Source organism: Larimichthys crocea, chromosome X (genome assembly GCF_000972845.2).
Source record: "Larimichthys crocea isolate SSNF chromosome X, L_crocea_2.0, whole genome shotgun sequence".
In the NCBI taxonomy this organism is placed as follows: Eukaryota; Metazoa; Chordata; class Actinopteri; family Sciaenidae; genus Larimichthys; species Larimichthys crocea.
This window is the reverse complement of record NC_040020.1, coordinates 12,864,131-12,888,008: the sequence shown is the minus strand read 5'-3', so window position 1 is coordinate 12,888,008 and position 23,878 is coordinate 12,864,131. Positions and strand designations below refer to the sequence as shown.

General features: G+C 40.8%; 3 protein-coding genes across 3 annotated transcripts; 2 read left to right on the top strand and 1 right to left on the bottom strand.

Moving 5' to 3' along the window:
- The first annotated feature begins 1,212 nt into the window (after positions 1 to 1,212).
- cenpk (centromere protein K) lies at positions 1,213 to 6,075 on the top strand. The gene is made up of 10 exons (XM_010734211.3): positions 1,213 to 1,337; positions 1,582 to 1,683; positions 1,789 to 1,845; positions 3,355 to 3,418; positions 3,736 to 3,782; positions 3,871 to 3,953; positions 4,081 to 4,179; positions 4,388 to 4,523; positions 4,632 to 4,685; positions 5,381 to 6,075. The coding sequence occupies exons 1-10, from the start codon at positions 1,335 to 1,337 to the stop codon at positions 5,534 to 5,536; spliced, it is 801 nt and encodes a 266-aa protein (XP_010732513.3). The 5' UTR covers positions 1,213 to 1,334; the 3' UTR covers positions 5,537 to 6,075.
- A 152-nt stretch (positions 6,076 to 6,227) lies between these two features.
- LOC104921624 (stromal membrane-associated protein 1) lies at positions 6,228 to 13,540 on the top strand. Its single transcript, XM_010734212.3, has 10 exons — positions 6,228 to 6,493; positions 6,932 to 7,065; positions 7,956 to 8,041; positions 8,136 to 8,211; positions 8,332 to 8,394; positions 8,509 to 8,584; positions 10,073 to 10,203; positions 10,955 to 11,171; positions 12,368 to 12,705; positions 12,846 to 13,540. The coding sequence occupies exons 1-10, from the start codon at positions 6,376 to 6,378 to the stop codon at positions 12,978 to 12,980; spliced, it is 1,374 nt and encodes a 457-aa protein (XP_010732514.1). The 5' UTR covers positions 6,228 to 6,375; the 3' UTR covers positions 12,981 to 13,540.
- A 6,656-nt stretch (positions 13,541 to 20,196) lies between these two features.
- Positions 20,197 to 23,358, bottom strand: krt94 (keratin 94). The gene is made up of 8 exons (XM_010734213.3): positions 22,843 to 23,358; positions 22,420 to 22,502; positions 22,147 to 22,303; positions 21,865 to 22,026; positions 21,585 to 21,710; positions 20,723 to 20,943; positions 20,613 to 20,626; positions 20,197 to 20,509 (listed from the first exon to the last, which is right to left on the bottom strand). Exons 1-8 carry the CDS (start codon positions 23,266 to 23,268, stop codon positions 20,460 to 20,462), a joined length of 1,239 nt encoding a protein of 412 aa, XP_010732515.1. The 5' UTR covers positions 23,269 to 23,358; the 3' UTR covers positions 20,197 to 20,459.
- Positions 23,359 to 23,878: the final 520 nt, after the last annotated feature.

Genomic DNA, 23,878 nt, shown 5'->3' with positions numbered 1-23,878 from the left:
GTTTGCACATACTCTCTAACATAGCCTAATGAAAAGAAGAATAATATAATAAATAATACCTTTGGTGAGATATGATGTTGTTTTAGAATTGGATGTAATGACAATGGTGGGAGCAAAGAAGAAAACAGACCAAAAGTTTCTTTTTTTCCCCAAGAAAATACTGATTTTTTTTTGTTTTGAAATTCTTTTGTTAAATTCTTGGTAACTGAGTCTGATTTGTGTAATAACTGTAGTAGTAAAGATCTGATGCGTGTTTTCTCTATTCCCTCTTAACAAAGGTCCTATTAGACTTGTGGTAGGCCTAATGAAACCATATTCAGGATAATAATAGTTATTTTGCACCCTTACTAGTCTCTCATAAGCTCCCTGTAACATCTACTGAAAACATCTCCACTGTTTTACAGGCTGGTGTGTAATGATCGAAAGAACTCTGAACAAAAGCATGTTTCAATTCTAGCCTACTATTTAATAGTATTGAGACTACTGAGTATTGATCTTTTACTCAGCCAGATTTACCTTAAGTTACTTCACATGTAAAGGTCCTCATTTAAAACCTTACTTAAGTAGATAGATAGATAGATAGATAGATAGATAGATAGATAGATAGATAGATAGATAGATAGATATACTTTATTTATCCCAAGCTGGGAAATTATAGGGCAGCAGCAGCATTACACAAAGTGACAAGTGACAACAAAAAATGAAAATATACTATAAAGCAAACTATACATAATAAAATATAAAAAAAAGCAATAGTAAATACAATAAAATAAAATATATTGTATTGTATATTGTATATTGTAAGTGAAAGTGCTGAAGTAATATGCATACGAATATTGCATCTTAGGACAAGCTTATTTTAACTTTGATATGTTAAAGGTTTAGTAAATTAACTCAATGTAACATCACTTGTATTGTTGTATTGTTGTATTGTTATTGCTTTAAAGTAACTATAGGGACAATAGCTGTCAAATAAATGCACTGTATTATCCAATATGCTTGGCATGGTTGGAGATATTCTGTCTACTGAATGAGAAAACAGTAAACCCCTCAGTGTTGTAGGGTCTCTTTAAAGATGCTTGAATGATGAACAGCGTTCTGTTCATTCACGCTGATAAGAATAAACGTTTATTAATTATTATTAATAAAAGTCTCCTTTAAAAACCTGACCTGACCGTCATGCACCGCACATGCGCAGTCCCGCGCAGCAGCAGCGCTCCTCGACACAGTCCTCTGACGTAGACGTTACGTCAGCGACGTTGGCGGTATTTTGAAGGAGAGGCGTCTGTTGTTGTTTCTCCGCGTCGAGGAGCAAAAGCTGCGAAACACAAACAATGGTGAGACTGCACGTCCTTTGACTAACTCCTGCAGTGCAGATAGGACACACACAGTCAGGTTACTCCAGGTTTTCACTTATATTACAGAGAGTATCGACGCTGCTAACTTAGGATAGCTCATGTCAACTTAGCCGACAGCTAACAAGAAAGAAACATGAACTGCGCCAACTTTACTTTGATTTTTTTTAAAAACACACCAAATCCATCTCGACACCTTTTGAGCTTTTTATGTGTCCGTGTTCAGGCCGAGGTGAAGCCCGGAGGAGCGGCGGCGGCAGAGCTGTCAGAGGCCGCTCAAACTGAGGTGATGGACATGTGTGAGGATCAGTTTGATCTGCTGGAAAAGGTAAAAAAATAAATAAATAACAAGTCCTTTTTGAAGCACGCTGTCCTTTCTGCCTCTGCCTGTGCAGAGGAGATACAAACTGCAGACTGTGTCTCTGTGTTACAGCTCCAGAATGAGATTATACTGAGTGAACGGGATTTCTGTGAGACTCCACAAGAGCAGGTGAGACGATGCATTTCTGTTTCTTATATCTGATACAACACGGGAAAACAACCACAGTGCAACCACTCTGAAAACATTTAGACCTGATATGCATTTTTGAATAAAAGACTAGACAATTCCTACAAGATGTAAGCCACTAACATTATCTTCAGAAGTCATTTTGTCATCATATGCATAGCCTATTCTAGTACCACCAACTTATGCGTCCCTCAGTGATACAAATGTCGATAACAAGCCAGAAATGTTATAAATGTTAATAACAAAAGTGTGATTCATCCAGGGGATTTTTGCATTACACACTGAACAAAAACTATATACAACTGTTGTGGAGAAATTACTGGAAGTCAAAGGTCAATGGTGAGGTCAGGAAGAAAGAAAGTGTTCAGGAGCCTCTGATGTCCTATGCTGTATTATTTATTGACGCTTGGCCAAGGAGAATTAGAGACACTCTCAAAGTTCATCAGAAGTGCCTGAGTCGGTTTCACATTCTGCCCAACTCATCCTGGTGGTCAGACTTTAAACCCCAAGACAACACGACAAATACTATACATCCAGAATTAGTGAAAGAGAATGTTTTTATTCATGCAGGTGTTATTGTCAGCATATTCTAGTCTGAAGACACAGATGTCTGTTTACACAGATTGGACCGTCAACGGCAAGCTATCTATTATGTCTATGAAGGCAGCAATAGGTCTCTTCGACCCTGGCCATCACAGTGTTGAGATAGACTGACACCTACTGTTCTCAACCAAAGCCAAACAACTAAAACTGCCGAGGACCTCAAGGCCCACACGTGACCTTGTGTAACCTAAGGATTGAAAATTCCATAACAACAACTATACAAACTATCTGTACATCTCACACTGTCTCGCTTTTGCTTGCGCTCCACTGGCCAGACTTTAGTTACCAGCTTCCACAAACTACCATAACCTCATCCTCCGCTGTGGGTTTATTCCAGTTAATCACAGAGTCTTTTTTGTGTGGCATCTTGTAAATGCTTTTAATGAGAATTTCCACCACACCTAAATGAGTGGAGATTGTGTTGCAGGATTTCTCTGTCACTTGAGGTTTTAATTTGATATCAATCAGCTAGAACAACAAAATTACGCAGATATGCATTTAGGGCCAAGTGTGGTAAAATTATTACAAAATTAATATATTGAATTTTTCAAAAATGTTTCAAGTGTATGATTTTCAAGAAAGCATTTTCTGCTCTTAAAGGTCCAGTGTGTAAGATTTAGGAAGCTCACTTTACCAAGTATGGCAGAGAAGGATTATAATATTCATTTATTTATTTTTACAGTTGTCTTTTATATCTATGGATGCCGCAGGTCTTCTTCCACACCGCACATGTTTACAGTAACAGACAAACCAAACATGGCTCTAGATTGGCCACTAAATTCTACACACTGAAATGTTGTCAGGCAATTAGTTTTTCATTTATAAAATGAATTACTCAGATAATTGAATGAATATTTTCTGTCCATTGTGAATGTTAATCTCTAACAGTCAGTGAATCGACTGACGGCAACAGAAGCTGAACTGAAGCAGTGGCTGACAGCGGAGCCCGAACGTAAGTCCTCCAGTCACACTGTGTTAGAAGCTGTAACCATAATGTGATTAAAGTGTTTACAACTGAAGTATGAATATCACAAATCAGCACCACAGCTTTATGCCACAGTTACAGTTTAATGTCGTTCCACGTTTCATTTAATTTCCGGTGTGAAATTGGCACCACAAACATTAATGTTTAATCAAGATTTAATTTAACTTTTTGTGACTATATCAAATTGTCGTTCCAGGCTGTCAAATCAAATTGAATTTGTTATATCTGCTGTACCTAATATTTGATATTAAAACAAAATATTTATTTATTTTTGCTTCATCCAGTGTTTGCAGCAAACTCAGAACTTTTACTTCAAGCTGGAAAAGAGGAGGTATGTCTGCGTGTAAACTGTAGCACCGCAGAATGTTTCTTATTGAAATCCAGTTGTGCAGTCCATTTTCTGCCTTTGTTTTCCACAGATGGTAAAGCTGTGCTCTGAACTTGAGATGGTTGTTTCTTGCTACGAAGCAAAGAGAGACAAACTGAGAGAAACTAAAGAACTGTATGTAACTTTTAGTTAAAGCTTTCCATAACTCACTGCTATTCCTCAGGGCACAGAAATGATTTTCAGAAGTGAGTGGAAGAGAGGGACTTTCTGTCTGTAATGTTCTGAACATGATGTTTTTTAGTGAACAGAAGTGGCTGCAAGAGAAGAAAGAGGCGCTGATGGCTGCCAGTGATCACGCTGAACGACTTAAAATGGAAAAGGAAAAAATATCAGAGCTCAGGTGAGTCTGAGGCAAAGTCTGACTAAAATGGAGGAGTTCAAGTTTAGAGGTGTATCTCCACTGGAGGGCAGCAAAGCATGTGAATATTATCTCTGTAGAACGAGGAATTAATATGGCGTGAAGGTGTGATTACTCAAATTAAATGTTTAACACCTGTGCAAAATGTGTGTATAGACTATGATTTTAAGTATCTCTGTACATTCAACAGTGTACTGCAGGACACAAAGGCAAAAATTCAAAAAATGAAGGTCTACCAGGAAAGTTTGATGGAATGTCTTGGGGACATACTTGAGAAGCACGTCCCCTTCCCTCAGAATGACTCCAGTACAAACAAGAAGAAGAAGGTGCAGCAACCGGTTTTGTGTTTGACAGTCTTCTATGCTTTGCAGTCTGTTGACATTAAAGAAACCTGTGCTGTAGCATGGCTCACTGTCTTCTGTTTCCATTCCCAGAACATTGCCCAAGAGTCGGATGAAGACTTGATTTCACTTAATGAAATTCTCGAGGTGGGTTCTGGTGCACTACATCCATTAATTGCACTTTTTTGAAGCGAAACCGGGTTGAATCAGAATCTGAAACAGGTTTATTGCTTTCACATACAGTGGATTTGTTTTGGTGTTGTGGTACTGAAAGTGTGAGAATAAGCAAGAACTGGAATTGGAAATATCAAAATTGGACATTTATGATAAAAATGTTTATTTTAAAATCAAAAGAAATCACCAAAGAATATGCCCAATGTGCAAAACAATAACCTTTTTATACATCTTATATCTTGAATGTCATGATGCAGTTTTTTTTTTACCAAACCTCCTTTGATACAATATAATTTTAATAATTATTATTAAGCAGTGCTTGATGGTAGCAGATTTGTTGTTAACTGTGTTGTGGGATGCATCTTCACAGGCCAAGTCCTTTTTTATTATATAATATTTTAACATAATATAATTAGTAACATTAATAACTACTGCATGTATTTTATGTTAGGCCGTTACAGGGCTCTCAGTGTTGTGCTTACTGGTAACAGAGCCATCGTTAATGTGATTATGTCCATTAGTGTTTTTCCTGCGATAACCAGTGAAAATGTCTACTGTGAAAAACAACTAAAGGGAAACTGTATCTAAATGCTTGTGTAAAGTTGTATCATCGTGCACTATTATTTTAACCAACCCTAAGTCTCCCGCTGTCTTCTGTGCCCCCACAGCTTCTCATGAACCAAGTCCTCAACACACCGCACGACCCGTACGTGACGATAGACAACACGTTCTGGCCACCGTACATAGAGATGCTGCTCCGCTATGGTATCGCAGTGAGGCACCAGGAGAATAACTTCAAGATCCGCCTGGAAACCTTTTGTTGAGGCAGCGGTGCATTAGGCATCTCAAGCACCAACCACTTATCTGCTAGTGTTTCTAATTTCAGTCTGCTTGTATAGCGCTATCATTATGTGTATTTATGTAAGCTGGCATGAGGACTAACTGCTGGGAAAGCAACAAGGCTAGTGATTTACTCTGTGTGTATGACTTTCAAGCGTTTTTATAGGTTAAGAACTGTTTTTTATGTACAGAGTGACCATGACATTTCAAAAAATGTAAATATATTTTGATTTTTTTTTTTGGACAGAGTGCTGTCAGTTTCATGTAAACTCATATTAATAATCAACAGATATGAACTGAGTCTTGTCTTAACTACATGCACGGAGTTTAATCAGCAGTGAGCACTGTACTGTTAGTATTCATGTGTTCTTTAAATTCATTTTAAGTCCTTCAGATGTGATAAAGGTTTACCTCCTGATGCCTTCACATACCCCGATGATGTTCTGTATATATGTACATTATGTTTGTAAATATTTTCTTGTTCATGTTCAATAAAGCTGTGGTGCTGTCAGCCAGACGTATCATCGGGAGGTGGTGGGGTGACTTTTAGTGTAGCTGGTTAATTCCTTTTATATAAAACTTAATTCATAAGAAACTTTGTGCGTCAGACGACGTCATGACCGTCGTCCAATCAGGCGCGGCCGCCGCGTCAGCGTTAGAATTCCTGTGGGCGGAGAGGGGATTCCGGTTCCGGGTGTTTTCATATCCCACTCGGAGGCGTCCATCCCTCTGATTATGCTATTTTATGAGAAACTTCTTTCGATTAACGACTGATTAAACCACAGCTCTTTTTTATTAAGGAAGTCCGACTAAAGCCGTGAACATGACGACCCGCTCGGAGAGAGAGAAGGCCCAGAAACTCAACGAGCAGCACCAGGCCATCCTGTCCAAAATGCTGAGAGAGGAAGACAACAAGTACTGCGCCGACTGCGAGGCGAAAGGTGCGACACTCACGCTGTCGAGATTGTTCGTTTGTAGCCACACAAAGTTGACATTTTCCCTCACGATCCGCCGCTGACGCTGACTAACAATGTAGCGTCAGCGGTGCTTAGCTCAGCGGGGCTAACTGGCTGGTGTGTAAGTGGCTGAGGCCAGTCAGCTGACGCTAAACTAAGTGGCTAACAGCGAGCTAACTTCTCTAAATCTATAAGCTCTCCTCCTCTGTGCCTCTCCCTCACCAGCGGCGCCCTCAGCTTAGCTGCCGGCTGTAATAAGTGTTTAACAAACAGGGAACTTGACTTTCCTTTTCATGCTCGGTCATTGATAAAGAATGCAGAGCTTGTGTTTTTTAAAAGTCAAAGCAAGATCCTGCATGTTGTTTTTCAAACATGTCTCCATGTTTAAATCACAATCTGTTTTTTTTTTTCTTACTGCATCAGGTCCCAGATGGGCATCCTGGAATCTGGGAGTATTTATCTGCATCCGGTGTGCTGGCATCCACAGGAACCTGGGAGTACACATATCCAGAGTTAAATCAGTCAACCTGGACCAATGGACCTCAGAACAAATCCAGGTTTACATCTTTATGTACTTACAGAAGGAGATGGCTCTTGACACCTTGATATTAAATCAATAATTTCCCTGACACGTTATTGCAAACTCCTGTTTGTATGAAACATAAGGAGATTGATCTCAGCGACCTTGTGTTTTTTGCATATCTGTCCTCTATTGACAGCCCGACTTTCTGTTTCAGTGCCTCAGACCTGTCACTGTCACAAAGTTCCACTTTGAAGGCTTACTTTTAATAATTGAACACTGCGCCTCAGACTTGGCAGACCTGCGACAGACAGATTTGACGCAGAATGGTCAAACTCTGTGCAGCAGAGGGTGAAAGATCTCAACATTTAGTCACTAGTGGAAACATACTGGATCCTACACTTCCCATTATGCAAATTGATGGTGTCTGTCAGTATGCTGCCTTCATGCCATTTGGAAGTTACCGTAGTTACCAGTCTTAAACTTGCAAACTACTGTTAACATGAACATCCAAGTCATAATTACAACTAGAAAACACTTTTTCAACATGGAGTTTGGCACTTTATGACTTGGCACTTTTTGATACAGGTAAAAAGTTAAATATTATTTATTTGTAATAAATGTCTAACATCACATCAGCCAAGGTCCGTCTTCTGAGGTCATTAAACCCAAATTTGAAACTCTTTCCCATCTGTACCCCTCATCCTTCCACTCAGTCCTGCCTGGTATACACTCGTCACAAACACCACACCCCCAGTTTGTAACACAAGCTTCCTATTGAAGGTTTGAGCTCCTAAACCCAAGCCAAGATAACCCTGATGACATCATCTGGGTTATTTTCTCTGAGAACGCTTCACTAGACATCATGCCACTGTTTTCACTGTCAGTGAATAAAATATTTAACCCCTCGGCCTTTCCTTTTTGCAGAGTATACAGGATATGGGTAACACCAAGGCCAGGCAGCTTTATGAAGCCAACCTTCCAGAAAGCTTCAGAAGACCTCAAACAGACCAGTATCCTTCACTCTAAGCAGACACGCATAAAAGATCTTAAACGTGCTGAAGTTATTTGTTTTGGCCTCTTTATTGCCTTGACTCTGACTTGAAGAGCTGTGGAATTCTTCATCAGGGATAAATATGAGAAGAAGAAATACTACGGCAAGAATGTGACCAATGGGAGCAGTGTATGTATTCATTAACTTATCTCTCTGAGGCCTTTTTTAAATGCAGTGTACAGACAAGTAGTTTGAGCTGACTTTAGTTTTTCTGTTGTTCATTTTGAGATGTATTTGTTTTCTTGTCAGCCAAAAGATGGTAAGAAAGAGAGAGAGCCAGACAGAGGAACCAAGGCGTCATCCTACACCAAGGTAAGTATCTCACACACACATTCATTGTGAGCAGAGCTGCATATACATGCTACTCGGTATTGTATTTTGTGCCATATTACTTTGTTTATGTTGACTTATTTATACTTTTTAAAGAATGAAGAGTCCCGGCCAGTTCCCAAAATCAGTCCAGCTAAGCCTTCAGAACCTTCTGTGAACCTACTAGGCCTCGGTGAGTATCTTTACCAGGGGTGGCGGGATTTGATCTGACTTTTGATTTTTGAGTTCAGTTTTCAGTTTAAATGATAATGTATACTAAGATAATGTAATGCTGAGGATCTAATAAATGATCGTATAACTATAAAGTCATTGAAGTGGGAGGTTTGGAGTTTTATAAGCTTGCAGCTGTGTGTAATTATTGATTACTGATAATTTTACACTGTTATTTAGTGTGTGTATACGGCATTTAGGAACCACGGTATATTAGAATTATAGTGAGTGTAGCATACTGATGCAGTGACATGTTATGGCAGTGATTGTATACCTGTCCTATGCATCCTCACAGCAGGCGACGACTGCACTGAGCTGACACTGACATTATTTGGCAGCTTAAGCACACGGCACAAATTATTTGTTCCTGTTTCTCTTACTCTCTGGAACCTGTCTAACACGGCAGTCAGTGTGTTATCTTTCACCGAGCAGGCGGGCTCATCGTTAACAGATCTGCTGTGTTGTTTGTATCAGCTGAAATGTGGTCTGTTGAAGTTCCTGTTCATGCAAACAATAAAATTCTCCTGCTGCTCGAAAATTTAAAAACTTACCAGTGAACCACTGCAAGGCTTTTTAGAGGAAGTGCTAAAGCTGCTGACTCAGTCACCGGTCAGCAACTGACTGATCACTTCTTGTTTTTTACATTCGGGTTCAGATTTAGACTTCTATCTAGATCACTGTTAAATATAACAAGGAACAAACAGTAGTATGCAGTAAACTGGTTTGATGAAGAGAGACAGTTATCATTAAAGGAGGCCTGATCACAGTTGAGTGATCCCTGTGAGTTTCCTCGAGGCTCCATTGCTAGAAATATTTCTGTTTTGATGTGCAGACCGTTGCGCTTCTGTTAAAATGAGTTGTTTCTCGTGGTTGAGTGGTGCAGTAGAACCACAGTTTGTTTGCTTATTCATTTAGGTGTGCGTCCATGTATCTTTTTAATGAGATGGCTCTGACGTAATGATTGAATGTTGCAGGTAGGAATAATGTGTGTTATCACTTCATTATTGCAATTTCATTTAAAGTACAAAAGGAAAAAGACAAGTTTATGCCACTGATTGGCACGGAGGGGCATTGCATTATTTGGATTTACTGTAATTTTTGTTTTGTGGCCAATGAGCTAATAAAGGTAAGCTGATTAATTAGTTATGCTTACTGTGTGGGCTGTTGCACCTGCAGCTGTGGGAGGGCACTGCAGTTAAATAAAAACAAAGACAACACATATTCTCACATTAGCAAGCATAAACTCTTGTTTGTTTTACACAAATTTTCAGAGCAGTTACATATTGTGATTTTATTTATGACCTTTCATAAGTTCTCAGTGAATTCAGGTAGATTATCATCAATGAGTTATGCCGTGTACTGTTGAAATAGTCCCAAAGGGTTGTCTCTTCAAACAGTGTGAGCCTATTTTCCACCTGCGAAACCAGTTTTTCACCTTTCTGACACACAGACGCCCCAACAGCTACATCAACTAACAATGGTAGCACGAGCACAAGCCAGAACAACAATGACCTGGATGTATTCGGCCCCATGGTGTCCAACCCCCTCCCCGCGTCCACATCCGCAGCTCAGTTTTCTCAGGTAAAACCACGAAAGGAGTCCCTCGTCCACATTTGGTACTAATTGCTTATTGTTGCTAAGGGGGGCTTGACAGTAATGGTTGTCTAGTTGTAGAACTGAAATGAAGTGTGCAGTAAAGAATATAAAGTCAAATGATAACGATCAGCTTCAAGAGGAAAAACGAGACAGCAACACCAATACTGAGAGACGGTGAAAGAGAACCAGACAGGAAATGAATGCAGCTAATGAGGCAATCCCTTAACTAAACATTCAAATGAGGCTGCAGGCAATGATTATTTTCATTACCGATTCATTTGTTATTAGTTTGATTAATCATTCGATGTGAAATGGTTATAAATGCCCATCATGAAGGTCTTAAAACCCCATAGTGATGTTCTCTAAATGTTTTATCCATTTTCCTGTTAAAGTAACTTGTTAGATAAACTGGTGCTAACACTCAGAAATATGGGACATTATTATATAGGACAGGTCACTATCAATCCTTTTATAAATGATCAAATCTGAAAACTATCCTCAAATTTGGCACGCAACAGCTACTGACTGTTTTCACGCCCTGTTCCAGCTCACAGCTATGTGAGAAGTATCAGAATGTATCACATATTTAATTACAGAAGCTTTGTTGACGATAATCTGTTTGGTTTTGTCAGGGTGGCACCCAGATAGTGAACCTTCATTGTCATAGCACACATTGCTGTTCATACTTTCATCACCCAAGTTTTCATAAAAGTGCCGATCTGTTTCCTCCTCTCAGGTGAGCTCCAGTAACGTGGCCAGTACTCCGACACAAGCTCCCGCAACAGGAGCATTAGGAGGAGGAGCCAGCTCAGGGTCAGTGCCGGGAGACCTCGACTTGTTCAGTGACAGCAGTAGCACCACTAAAACCGACGACATGGCCAAGAAGCCCCTGTCCAAGGACTCCATCCTGTCCCTGTATGGAACCAACAGCATGTCCCAACAGGCCCCTGCTGGTGAGGATGCAAATTATATATAAATAAAAACACTTTATTTTGTATTTCACTTATCTGATTTTTGTCTTAGTACTTTGGGAAAAGAAAAGAAATTTTTTAAAATTTAATTTCAAACATAAGCCACCAAACATTGCCTAAAAATGGCATCTTTTGGTATCTGACAGTTGTTTGATAGTTGGAAAGTTTGATAACCCTCCAATGCAATCCAATGCAAATAACCAGCCATAAATTCTCCTAGAGAAAAAACATACTCCTTCAGACATTCCCTAAAAATCATCACAGTTTTTCTCCTGCATCAGAGCTAGTGCTAGTTGTCTGTACAGACCTGGCTATATTGCAAACAGGAGTTGCTAATCACCAATCTGACATGCATTACTCTTAATAGTGCTAATTTGCTAAAATATAAACAAATATAGGCTAAAAACAGGGCAAGTATAAGTATAACCCACAGCTAACTCACATGATGCTTCCTGTATACATCCCCAAAAACCTGTAGTTTAAAAAACTGGGCGCACAATTGCCTCATTTCTGTCTATAGCTGGTACGGCTCTACTCGACTTGACTGACTTTTGGTACCAAATATTTTTCTTTGTTTAGTTTTCTACTGCAGATCACCGTCAACATAGCATGAATTTTAGCAGATCATCATAGCGACGCTACATGAAAGTCTTTGTTTGCCACAGCAAGGAGACGATTGAGTTTCAGAAAAGGCTGGATGCAACAGGACTGCTGCAAAAAAAACGGCGCGTTTTAGGAATTCTTAAACCAGAGCGCAGACAATGAGGAGAATCTGGTCGCTCCGTGTCATGTAACTGATGATTCTCTGACCAGTCAGTGCTCTGCAGTGTTTTAACTCTACCATTTAGTATTAGCTCAGCTCACTGGTATACCAAAAATAGTACCAGGTACTCTCCGCAACTTTTGTCAATGGAAAACCAAAATAGAGTGAGCCAGGCCGAGTCGTACTGTACATGCAGTGGAGACATGGAGCTTGAAAAACCCTGGTCTAGAGTAACATGTTACTCATCAGGATAATGCTGAGATCTATGGGTGTGGTGAAGAGAGTCCACAAGGATCAAGTTGATACCTGCTTTTATGTCATGACACAGTCCCACAGAGATTTACTAACAAACCTGAGAGTCATATTTGTTGCATAACATTCTTCCTCTTTGTTGCATGTCTTCTTCTGCCCTCAGCTGGCATGTTCATGGGGCCCTCCCAGATGCAGTTTCCTGTCCAGGCCACTGCTGGTTATCAGGCCTTCCCTGGCATGGGCACGGCAATGCCACCTACAACTGTCATGGGTGCCATGATGGCTCAGAGCGGGGCTGCCATGATGGGGCCCAGTCCGGGGATGATGGTTGGGATGACGATGCCCAATGGGTTCATTGGAAATGCGCCAGCCACGGGTGTAATGGGCATGGCACCGAGGATGATGGGACCACAGGGTGGCGCGATGCCTGCGGGCATGATGCCTGCTCAGGGCATGTACGCCATCCAGCCTGGGCAGCAGGCTCAGTGGAATATGGGTCAGGTATGTTGTATTGTACTGCACTGTAACAGGTTATTTAGCATCTGTAGTGTTGCACTGGAAACGATGATGACCAGGGGATTCAGTCTATGGTGTTTGCTTTAGTGTTTTAGTGTTAATTCAAATCTCTCTGGCTTCCTCAGGTGAATCAGCAGATGTCAGGGTTGACTCTGAACGGTGCGGGTGGTCAGATGGCTTTCGGTCAGCCTCCGACAGCTATGGGTGGATGGGCCGCCACTGGATCTGGCCAGACTCTGAGCACACAGCTATGGAAGTGAGCCTTCGAGCGGTTTGATGGCCGGGCAGAGTAAGAGTCAAGGTTACAGAAAGTGCAAAATGTATCTTGTGCTTCTCTGCGCCTCACTATGAACTGATGCCCACTTCCATCATGGACCAGCCTTTAGAACATGAAAATTGTATCTCTTTTTTTTTTTTTTTCCCTCCCTTCTCCTTTTCTCTGTCTCTCTTTCTCTCTATTGTGTGAGTGAATTGGGAGTCATACAGGATTTACAGCCTGGCAGTTTCTGCCTGTCGTATGGTTTTTGATCATAACTTTTATTTTCCTTTTTTGGAAAAAAAAATTACAAGGAAATAACAGTCCCAACAAAAATTATATCGACATATCAGAAAAGCTGCAGGACCAGTTAAACAAGCTTTTATTGTATCACTGTATCATTATAAGATTATAGAACATTTAAATGAATAGTATTTAACGGGAGAAGATATGACTATCAAGTCTGTCAGTACTGCTCCCAAATGTACAGCGCTGTATAACCTTCTTTTAAAGTACTTGTGGTTCCCCCATAAAATTAAAGTGACAATAAATGACTTGCTTTGCTGTGTCTTCTATGATTGATTCAAGTGTAGTACATCTGTGTAAAGGCTCTGTCTGAAAGAAGGGGACATTTTATTTGGTGATAAACTATTTAGAGGGCCTTAATTTGCATCTTAAACTTGTTACGAATGAGCAGTCTTTAAGTTCAAGTGCAAGTCATTTGCATTTTTGTGTCAATCACAACAAACTGCAGTTGGGTAACAAGTGTTGGTGCAGTCAATGTGTTGGTTGTAGCTCAAACTGTGGAAAAAATGATGATGCTTGTACTGAGGTAATGTGCTTTGTTCAGCATAAATCTTGGGATGGGAGGAACCATACCTGCTTTAATCTCCAGCTAGCACAGTGAATTACATTACATTTTGTATATTGGTAATCTGAATGCCAGATCCATTGCTAAACAGAACTCTTTTTCTTTTGAGGTAAGAGAAAAATCATCCACTTTTGGAAAGTGCTTTTCAAAATATTGTTTAAAATATATAAATGGTAACACCGTCTCATTCAGTGTTTTTTCTTTATTTCTTTTACTTTCTGCATTGTAGACTCGCAATGAAGACATTCAGACTATGAAATTATGTAGGAATATATAATATAAAAGGAAAATATCTTTTATAATTTAGGAAGCTTTAAACACTCTTGCTTGGCATTGGCACAGGCAGCTTCATGAAGTCCTCACATAAAATGGTTTTCAGTCATCAGGTGTCCCTTGTAGAATTTCTGGCTGCCTAGATGTTTTTCAGTTGTGTTCAAAGGTAGTGCTGGCATACAGTAAATAGTCTTATTTGGCTGTGGAAGGAATCCATACTATGCCATGAACTGCTCAACAGTCCATCATTACTTAAAGACATCAAGGTCAGTCAATCCGAAAAAAAATTGTATGCATCCTCAGAGCAAGTGTACTCGCAAAAACCTTCAAACACTATGATGAAACTGGCTCTCATGAGGACTGTCCAACAAAAGGAAGACCAGGAGTCACCACTGCTGCAGAGGATAAGTTCATTACATTGACTAACCTCCAAAATCACCAATTAACAACACAGGTTAGAGGCCACATAAATCCTTCAGAGTTCAAGTAGCAGACACATCTCAATATCAGCTGTTCAGAGGAGACTGTGTTAATCAGGGCTTTGTGGTCGAATTGATGCAAAGAAACCACTCCTGAGGAAGACCAATGAGAAGAAGAGAATTGCTTAGTCTAAATTACAGATTTTTGTTTCCAGCGTTTCTTTGTGCAACACAGAGAAGGGGATCAGATGGTTTCTACATGTGTGGTTCCCAGTGCGAAGCATACAGGAAGAAGTGTGATGATCTGGAGGTGATTTGCTGATGACCATGTTGGTGATTTATTAAAAATTCAAGGCACTTTTAACCAGTATGGCTACCTTTTTTTTTCAGAGCAATGCCATTGCATCTGGTTTGGGTTTGCTGAACCCATCACTTGTTTTTCAACAGGACATTGACCCCAAAAACACCTCTGGGCTACTAAGGACTATATGACCAAGAAAGAAAGTGATTGAGTCAGATGACTTAGTCTCTACAATCATCTGACCTAAACCAATTGAGATGGTTTGGGATAAGTTGGACCGAAGAGTGAAGGAAAAACAGCCAAAAGCAAGTGCTCAGGACCTCTGGGAACTCTTTCAGGAATGACGTCCAGGTGACTACCTCATAAAGCTGACTGAGAGAATGCCAAAGGTGACTACTGTGAAGAGTTTCTGATGGTTTTTTCGGTCAAATTAGCAATGTCGGATATGCCATCATGTTTAGTTGTTTTTATGGTAAAGACAGTCAATTACTGCCCCTGCCCGCCAGATGGCAGTATTGTCATACAGGGAAACTCTATCAGTCCATGAGAAACTTTTCATACCCTGAACAGGATAGAGCAAAATCGATTTGAAGAACTCTTTTGATTTGATTTAGTGGTTTCAGAACCCAACACTGTAACATACTCAGCACAGATGTGCTGTGGGTAGTGAGTTTTTTCTCTCACTTGTTAAGAAGACAGTAAAAGAAACTGTCTTTGAGGGTCAACTCACCGTGATTGATTAGAGTTGCTTTATGTTCTTCTTTGTACACTTTTGATGATGACGAGTTGAGTAGTTTACCATCATTGCTGAACCTGCCAGCAATGCCAACATGTTTAGCCCTCTCTCTTTCACCGCATCATCGTTAAATTGAAATAATAAATCACCCTATAGCAACATCTTGTGACATGTCATAATTTAGTGCATTGATATTAACACAAGTACAAATCTCCTTAGCTTATTCAGACTTTTGTGCTACTGACAAAAGATTCTCATATATATATTTGCTACTGAATGCAGCAGTCCAGCAGACTGTTAACAAACTTCTTTGCTGGATGACACATTAATGACCTCTCTATAAGTGTTGACAAAGAATCTGCTGATTTATGATGCTCATTTTGCAACGCGTCTGCATATATTGAGATCATTTCTGAGATGATAAATGGCTCTGTGGTTGTGGATTTCACAAGGTGCAACAAATGTCTATCTATGGTCTTGAAAATGAAACTGTTTTTTAAATTAGTCTCTCATGACTATGTGATATGTTCATTCTTAAATGTTCAGGAAACCAGCACTTGGTGGCAGTATGCTATTAACCTTTCTATTAAAAGGGAGTTGCCCAGTTAATTCTGTGGCCCAAATGACCTAAATGTCAATGTGCTGTCTATAATGTATGCATAGTTTGATCTAAATATAACAACTCATACATTTCACTTGTTACTCAGCTTTTCCCTTGCTAACATTAATTATACAGTGCTAAGTACAGAACATCTACTTTATTATTCCTACTGCTTTTTTTATGGTTGATGCAATGAATGCACTTTTGTTGAAGTTTATTGTGAGTCTTTAAGGAACATTCACACAAACCTACAAAATTTGGAAAATCAGAGTCATACTACATGTTTACAGTGAGTAGCACTTTTGTAGGGAAAATGTGCCTCACTCTTCCTCTGAGCGGTTTTGACCAGTGGTTCTTTCACTCGGTAGTTACCTTCTGAGTTTTGTGCATCTTAATGGAGATTTCAACATAACGTTCAGTATTTCTTTAAACACGTGCTATATCTAGGTTTGTGGTTCTCCTCCCAGTGCATAGTGAAGTGGCTTAAAAAATAACTTTACACTCACTGCATCAAAATGCAGCAAGTTCAGACCTATGCTTTGTATAAGCTAACTCCTTCATGATACCATGCATTATATACACAATGCTACTAAGCTACTGTAAGTACTATATGCCCTGCCCAGGTAGGTCTACACACTCAGTTGTATGGAGGGTGTGGTTACTCAAACCCGCCCTACCTGTTAAACCTCTACTGTACCTGCACTGCCCAGTCAGAGCCACATGCTTTCTTATTAAAATAGGAGATGATCCTCATTGTCAGTGTCTGTGTTTTAATGGTGGGAAAGGACAGAGAGTGACTATTCTGGTTTGCAAGCTCACAGCCATGCAAACGGATGAAAAATCACATCTATCTTATGCTTGGCAGGGCCTGAGAGCCCCTGAAGTGTATTTGGTTTTGTTCCACTCTCCACCTCTCAACTGTTCCTACGCCTCGCTGCAGCTCGGGCACAGTTTGAAAACTTTCACAGTGAGGTCTGATGCCATACAGCGTCTCAGACCTTTAGCAAAGAGGTTAGGCATTCCTCTCTGCTTGAGTGTCAAACCTAACACTGCTCGAGAATAGAGTCCGCCAGTCGAGTGAAGAATGTTGCCTCTCTCTACAGGCCCTTAATGGACTTTTTGACCCTGAGAGACATCGACATTCCTGCTGATATGGGCGTCAGCCTCGACTTTAACTTCTTGACTAAACATTTCACTGATAAGAAAACTTAATGTGAAAGCTAAAGTGTAAAAAAAATGTTAAACTACACTGATCATATAGTTATTTTCTGAGTAATTACTAACTAACTAAAAAAGTTTTGTTTTGAACAGACTGTGAATTACAGTTTACAGACTGGGATTTAGTTCCAGGACAAGGAAAGTGGGAAAGTCCCTTCGTTTCCACAGTATCACTATCAAGACTGACAAAATCTAAAATATCCAAATGATGCTGGCTTCCATGTTCTCACCATGAACTTTTCATTAACTGAGCTGAACTGTATGTGAAGTATTTCATGGCATCAAGTGAGTAACATTGTTTCCTTTGATCTCACTCTGCTAGCCTCAGGCAACAGACAGCCGTGGCAGTGAGAAAATAAAGAAATGATTGCCAGCTACTTGGCACTGTTCCTTGTTTTATTCTTTTGTGCGACTGCATGCAGACAGTCTGCACATCCGTGTTGCCCTAATTACCTAACTGCTACTGCTTAGTGTGGCTTACTTGCGTTCTTATCATTCTCTGCATTCCCCTTATCTAATAAATCCATCATTAACCAACATTTCCTCATAGTTTATTGTTTAATGACAGCTCAATAAAATCAAAAAAGCTCTGCAAGAAATTGAAGCAAATCCTCTAAAAACTCCCACTTCCAGTTATGGTTTAGTGTAAAACTAACAGTAATTTTGTCCACCATCATGTTGACCCCATAAAAGGAAATAAGCAGTCAGAGTGCTTCTAAAATCTACCTCTGGTTCCTTCAGTTTGTCCATGTTGAGCTGCAGCTCCTGCTGCACAACTCAAAATATTTGGCTCTGAAGCAAATAAACTGAGAAGATTAAAAAGTAATAACTCCTCTGTTGTAGCTTTTCAGAGAGTTATGCACAGATTCATCTACAAAACTTGCTACATAGTCTTTGTCCACAGCCTGACAAGGACCAGTGTGTAGGAGTTTTTTGGCATCTAGTACTGTAGTTGCTGATTGCAACCCTCTCGCCTCACCCTCTCCTTCTTAGTATGAAGAAGAAACTATGGCGTTTGTTTGTACGTCCAGTCTACTGCAGAAAAAATGACATGAAAACATAGTCCATTCCGTGGAAGAGGACCCATGGCAGGTAAGGCGTGTCCTTAAAGTAAGGGGCATGTGTTTGTTAGCAACTGTTCTCACTACCATTCAAGCAACTACTTTGCATTTAGAAATACAAAGATGATTTGTGGGTGCTGAGATCTCAGATCACCTGGTATCATGAGACTAGCCTAGCTCTGTCCATCAATTAAAGAAATCAGTACCTCCAAACATTACAAATTACTAACATGTTAGGCTATATCTCATGTTTTTAGTCTGTCCAAAATTGTCCACGAATTTTTGTTTTTCCATTTCAGTCTGTCTGCAGATTAAAAGAAGACTGTGCTATATAAATAAAGTGGATTGGATTTGATTGGACACTTTTAGTTTTTATGCTAAGCGAGCTAAGCTGTTGTTTTTGTTTGTATGTTTTTTATTTTTTTTGTGTTTAGGGCATTTTCTGGTACATGTAATATTATCTGTAATCATATACTGATTTAAAACTTGATAAAGATTGTGAACATTGCAATGTGCATTTAGCATTTGTACTGTATCTCCTAGAGAAAGAGCTGAAACAAATACCACGTACATCAAAGTGATGGAAATGGACGCACCATGGCACATACTTGCAAAATACGCATAACATAGAAATACACCTAAAATGCCAATTAAGTGACACCATCGAAGGTTTGACGTCAGCTTGCTCATAATAAGATTATTGCTTTGCATGTTTTTCTCTGGCGGTTTAAACACTGATCTGGGTTGAATGGACTCAAAGAGCTTTGTCATCAACTATCAGTTTAACAGTGTGGAGGAGACGCTGATGTACAAGAAAATGAGTCCAAATATGGGTGAGTGAAGCTCCTCAGAGGAGGTTGCATTTTGCTATTTGATCCTCTCTCTAATCTCTCCGCTGTCTAACATCAACATTACACCATCATTTGAGAATTACGAACTCTTCACCGAACATCACTGTAATTTCAGAGGCTGTAACTGCTGACCGGTACAGAGTGCAAGGACTCAAATACCACCTTCTCACCCTATTTGCCTTTCTATCTCTCTTCCACACACCACAGAAACATAACAGTTTCCTGCTTCTCTTTCCACACACACACACACACACACACACACACACAATGAACATACATGAAGTCACCAGTAGACGAGGAGCCCCACCCTTCACAACACTTTATCATAACAGCTCTCGATAGCAAATGACCAATGATCTGAGGCCAAAGTGCAGGACAGATAACACCTGTTTCCACAATGACTCTCTTTGTTCAGTTAGTCAGTCTGTGTTTGCATTCCCACTCAATATTTCTGTCCTGGGTCCTGTGTGCTCTAGTTACTAGGTGATAAGACAGACATCGTGTAACACTGTGTTGAAAGCCTCCAGGGCAAAGATTAGTCAACCATTTGGGTGTGTCTTGTTTAAAAAACCTCTCCAGGCAAACCCCAAGGTCATTCATTTCATCTGGTCATTAAACTTGCACTTTTCACATTTGCAAGTTGTTCTTGCTTTGTTTGACTTCTCAAAGCATCAAGTTCAGCACAGCTTGAAGAGTTTTTTTTCTTCTCTAAATCCTGTTAACCATTGTTCACCCTTTCCTGACAACTGCCCTGTTATGCAACACAGATTTCCGTAAGACCATATCCCACCCCCCAGAATGTAATGTGGTTACCATGACAACTGCATAAACAGAGGGATTGTTATTGAAAGAGATTTTTTCTAAAAGTCCAGTAAAGTCACAACACAACTTTTATGCACCAGCAGTTTTATTTTTTAGACTGGATACACAGACACACACACACACACACACAACAGGTCAGGCATTTGTTCTAAATTGCAAATGTTGTTTCATACTTAAACTTTAACACAGGCTCTGCTTCTAACAGTCTCAGTTTTCTCCTTCATTTCCTCATTACAGTTTCAGTCATCTCGTGTAACAGCTTTTATTAATCAAACTCTGCTCGTGTGTGTGCGCGTGTCTGAGAACAGCTTGTCCTGCCAGTTGGATCTCCTAGCTGGAACTGCGCACAGTGGTGGTTGTGACTGTGGTCTTTGTGCCCCCTGTTAAAAAGAAGGAGAAAATCATGACGGCAGTGCTTCAAGCTTTTATTACACTGACTGCACTGTTGTTATGTAATGTCTTATTAAAACAGACATTGCTTACCTGTAGCAATGGGTCTAGAACGAGGGAAGGGAAGAGAAAACCATGAGTGACACCTAGAAAAATTAATGAATTTTGGTCTAAATGTTCTCATAAGTTACTATTGTGTCTACCTGGACTCCTCTGTTTCCAGCAGGCTCCTGTAGGTTGCAATCTCCTGCTCCAGCCTGGTCTTGATGTCCAGCAGCATCCTGTAGTCCTGGCCCTGCTGCTCGATGCTTGCACGTACGTTGGAGAGTTCTGCCTCATACATGTTGATCGTGTTCTGGAAACCGGCGAGCATGTGGCTGTAACGAGCATCTGTGTCCGCCAGTGTGTTTTCCAGCGCCGCTTTCTGTTAGAGCGATGGAGGGGAAAAGGTGAATTCATGCACACGAATTGCAACACATAGTTTGTAGTTCATACCTGCAAACCAGTTTACTGTAGTACATCTTTTCTGACAATTAAAAGCTATAGTGTGTGACCACAAACCACACCCTGGATTATATATGTCAGACAGACACAAAAGCATGTCTGTCTTTGCATTTCCCCTTCATTTATAAAGGAATAATTAGCTGAGAGAACTGTGTAAGGTTTTGAATGCATGTTTCTTTTAGCTACTCCACCACTGTAACACAAGAACAATGTGTACTGCAGGGAGTGTTATATGATTTACTCCAGCTGGGCACAGAAACGCCAAGGGAGTACGACTTTTGGGTCATCCAGTTCTGCATTCCTTCAGCTTTCTTCAAGCTCTTTTATGTCTTCCAGAATTTGAGCAGATGTCTGCGAAATGCTTTTCTTCCCCCCCTTCTCTACAGCTCCCACCATGCTTATCTTCATTCTTTCAACAAAGCCTCCTCTTATCCTCCCTCCTGCTCTTTCACCCTCTATCACTATCTGTTTCTCCATTTCTCCTGACAAGACAGGAATTTTGCTCATATATGGCAAGATCAGTGAGATGTGAACATGTTTTTTTTTTCTTTTCTTTCTCACCATGCTGAGTTGAGACTGCAGCTCGATCTCCAGGCCCTGCATTGTGCGCCGCAGGTCACTGATCTCTGTCTTGGTGGTCTGGATTGTCTCTGTGCTGATGGCCACCTCCTTGGACAGGCTTGTCGACTAGAGCAAGAAACGCAGACACCGTTGTGAAGATAAAGTCTTGTGGATTACTCTTTTTAGTTTCAAAGAAGATTATGTTTAATTACGGGCTACAAACCCAGTCATTTGCAATGTGTGGGATATGGTGCCTTTGTTTATGGAAAAATCTTTTCACCTTCTCATTAAACCATGCCTCCTGGTCGCGACGATGTCTGTCAGTGATGGCTTCGTACTGGGAGCGGATCTCCTCCAGGACTTTGTTGAGGTCTTGCTGGGGTGCAGCATCCACCTCCACATTGACTGTGCCAGTAAGCTGAGACCGCAGTGCTGCCAACTCCTAGACAATCAAGAGAAGAAGAAGTCAGCATTAAGATCTATTTGTAGAGTTGTGATGAATCAAGCACCTGTTGTCATAATAAGCAGTAATAGTTATAGCTGGAGGATGTGCAACAATCACCTCTGCGTGATTCTTCTTGAGGTAGGCCAGCTCATCCTGCAGGCCCTCAATCTGCATCTCCAGGTCAGCCTTTGTCAAGGTGGTCTGGTCCAGCAGGCGGCGCAGGTTGGCGATGTCGGCTTCGACTGACTGGCGCATCATCAGCTCATGCTCGAATCTGATTCATTGGGAGAGTAGAGAACATTAATGTGAGACAATTATAATTCTTAGCCTTCTTGTTTGGCATAAACTGATGGCTGATGGTTTCAGAGAAGAATGGAGGTTCATGCTCACTTGGTTTTGAAGTCATCAGCAGCCAGTTTGGAGTTGTCAATCTGGAGCAGGATGTTGGCATTGCCGATGGTGGCGGCAGCGATCTATGGAGAAGAACAATGGGAGTTGGTCAGAAGGCAGCAGTCTCAATTAAACAGTTAGCTGTGCTGTTAGACTGGTTTTGATCAGCACACTAATATATCAGTTAATTTCCCACCCAGAGCTTCTCAGCTGCATCAGGAGCATCACCTTCTGAAGTCACAATACTGTGCACAGTATTCTCCTACACACTTGATAACCTTTTCCTTTCTATTTTGAGCTTTTAGAAATCAAACACTGGCATTGGCAGACTCCAGGTATGTTACAACTTGGTAATTATTAACAGCACAGCAAACATTTGACTTGTCTAGTGATTGAGTTTCAAGGCACGCACACACTACACACCTTGTCCTTCAGGTCATTGATAATGGCCCAGTAGTTGCTGTAGTCTCTCTCTGCTGCAGGGCCCTTCTTCTCGTAGTACTCTCGGATCTGAATCTCCAGCTTGGAGTTGGCCGACTCCAGAGAGCGGACCTTATCCAGGTAGGAGGCCAGACGGTCATTCAGGTTCTGCATGGTGGCCTTCTCGTTCAGTTGCACGTTGCTCTGGTCCAAGGCATTGGACAGGTCGAACCCACCGCTGCTGTACCCCATGCCGCCTCCAAACCCAGAGGAGACCATGCGTGAGCTGGCAGAGGAGATGCGGGGGCCTGATCTGTAGCTGTATCCAGACACGCTGTGAGCCTTGTTGGGAGCAGCACTTGATGTGTAGCTGCGGCTCTGTCTGACGACCATGCTGGGTCCACCAATGAGGCTGTGGGTCTGAAACATGATGGTTGACTGTCTGTTGATCACAAGAAGACACGAGGAGAGAGGACTGCTCGAGACTGTAGCAGGACTGTGCAGTTTGATAGAGGGAGGCAGGCCCTTGATATAGTGCTGGACCTGGGGCGGGCCTGGCTGGGAGGAGGGAGGAGGAGAGGAAAGGAGGGAGTTTTCCCCTCACAGTTCAGCCACTGGCTTGGCAGAACCTACATTTGTTTTCGGTTTCTTTCCACTCCTATGAGGAAACTGTTATGGAATGTGTGTGTGTGTGTTTCTGCCTCAATTTTTTTGTATTTCTCTGAGTGTGTGTGTCTGTGTTACATGGATGTGTATGTGTATTTGCATGTCTAATTTGTGGATGCTTTCAAAAGAACACCAGAGGTCTAGTCTCGAATTTCACCTGTTATTCGATATCCTTATGCAAACAGAAAAGGCGGAGTAATTGTTTTAATGTCCCGCCATGAGTCAACATTCACATTAAGCACTTTGCAAACAATATCTTTCATGAGTGTTCCCGTGATGATAAGATTCATTTGCAGTGGAAATTGTTCAAACTAAACATTTAATGTCACAGTCATTAAGTATTTTAAACAGTACATACTGCCAAATTGATCTC

What these genes read in the sequence shown, in the direction of transcription:
- cenpk (XM_010734211.3), top strand. An exon ending in TTCAAGCTGGAAAAGAGGAG is followed by an intron (nt 3,783 to 3,870) that starts GTATGTCTGCGT and finishes TGTTTTCCACAG; the next exon opens with ATGGTAAAGCTGTGCTCTGA. An exon ending in GAAAAAATATCAGAGCTCAG is followed by an intron (nt 4,180 to 4,387) that starts GTGAGTCTGAGG and finishes TACATTCAACAG; the next exon opens with TGTACTGCAGGACACAAAGG.
- LOC104921624 (XM_010734212.3), top strand. Translation starts at nt 6,376, where the DNA reads ATGACGACCCGCTCGGAGAGAGAGAAGGCCCAGAAACTCAACGAGCAG. An exon ending in ATGTGACCAATGGGAGCAGT is followed by an intron (nt 8,212 to 8,331) that starts GTATGTATTCAT and finishes TTTTCTTGTCAG; the next exon opens with CCAAAAGATGGTAAGAAAGA. An exon ending in CTCAGTGGAATATGGGTCAG is followed by an intron (nt 12,706 to 12,845) that starts GTATGTTGTATT and finishes TGGCTTCCTCAG; the next exon opens with GTGAATCAGCAGATGTCAGG.
- krt94 (XM_010734213.3), bottom strand. Translation starts at nt 23,268, where the DNA reads ATGTTTCAGACCCACAGCCTCATTGGTGGACCCAGCATGGTCGTCAGA. An exon ending in GCTGATGACTTCAAAACCAA is followed by an intron (nt 22,304 to 22,419) that starts GTGAGCATGAAC and finishes CCAATGAATCAG; the next exon opens with ATTCGAGCATGAGCTGATGA. An exon ending in AGGCATGGTTTAATGAGAAG is followed by an intron (nt 21,711 to 21,864) that starts GTGAAAAGATTT and finishes TTCTTGCTCTAG; the next exon opens with TCGACAAGCCTGTCCAAGGA.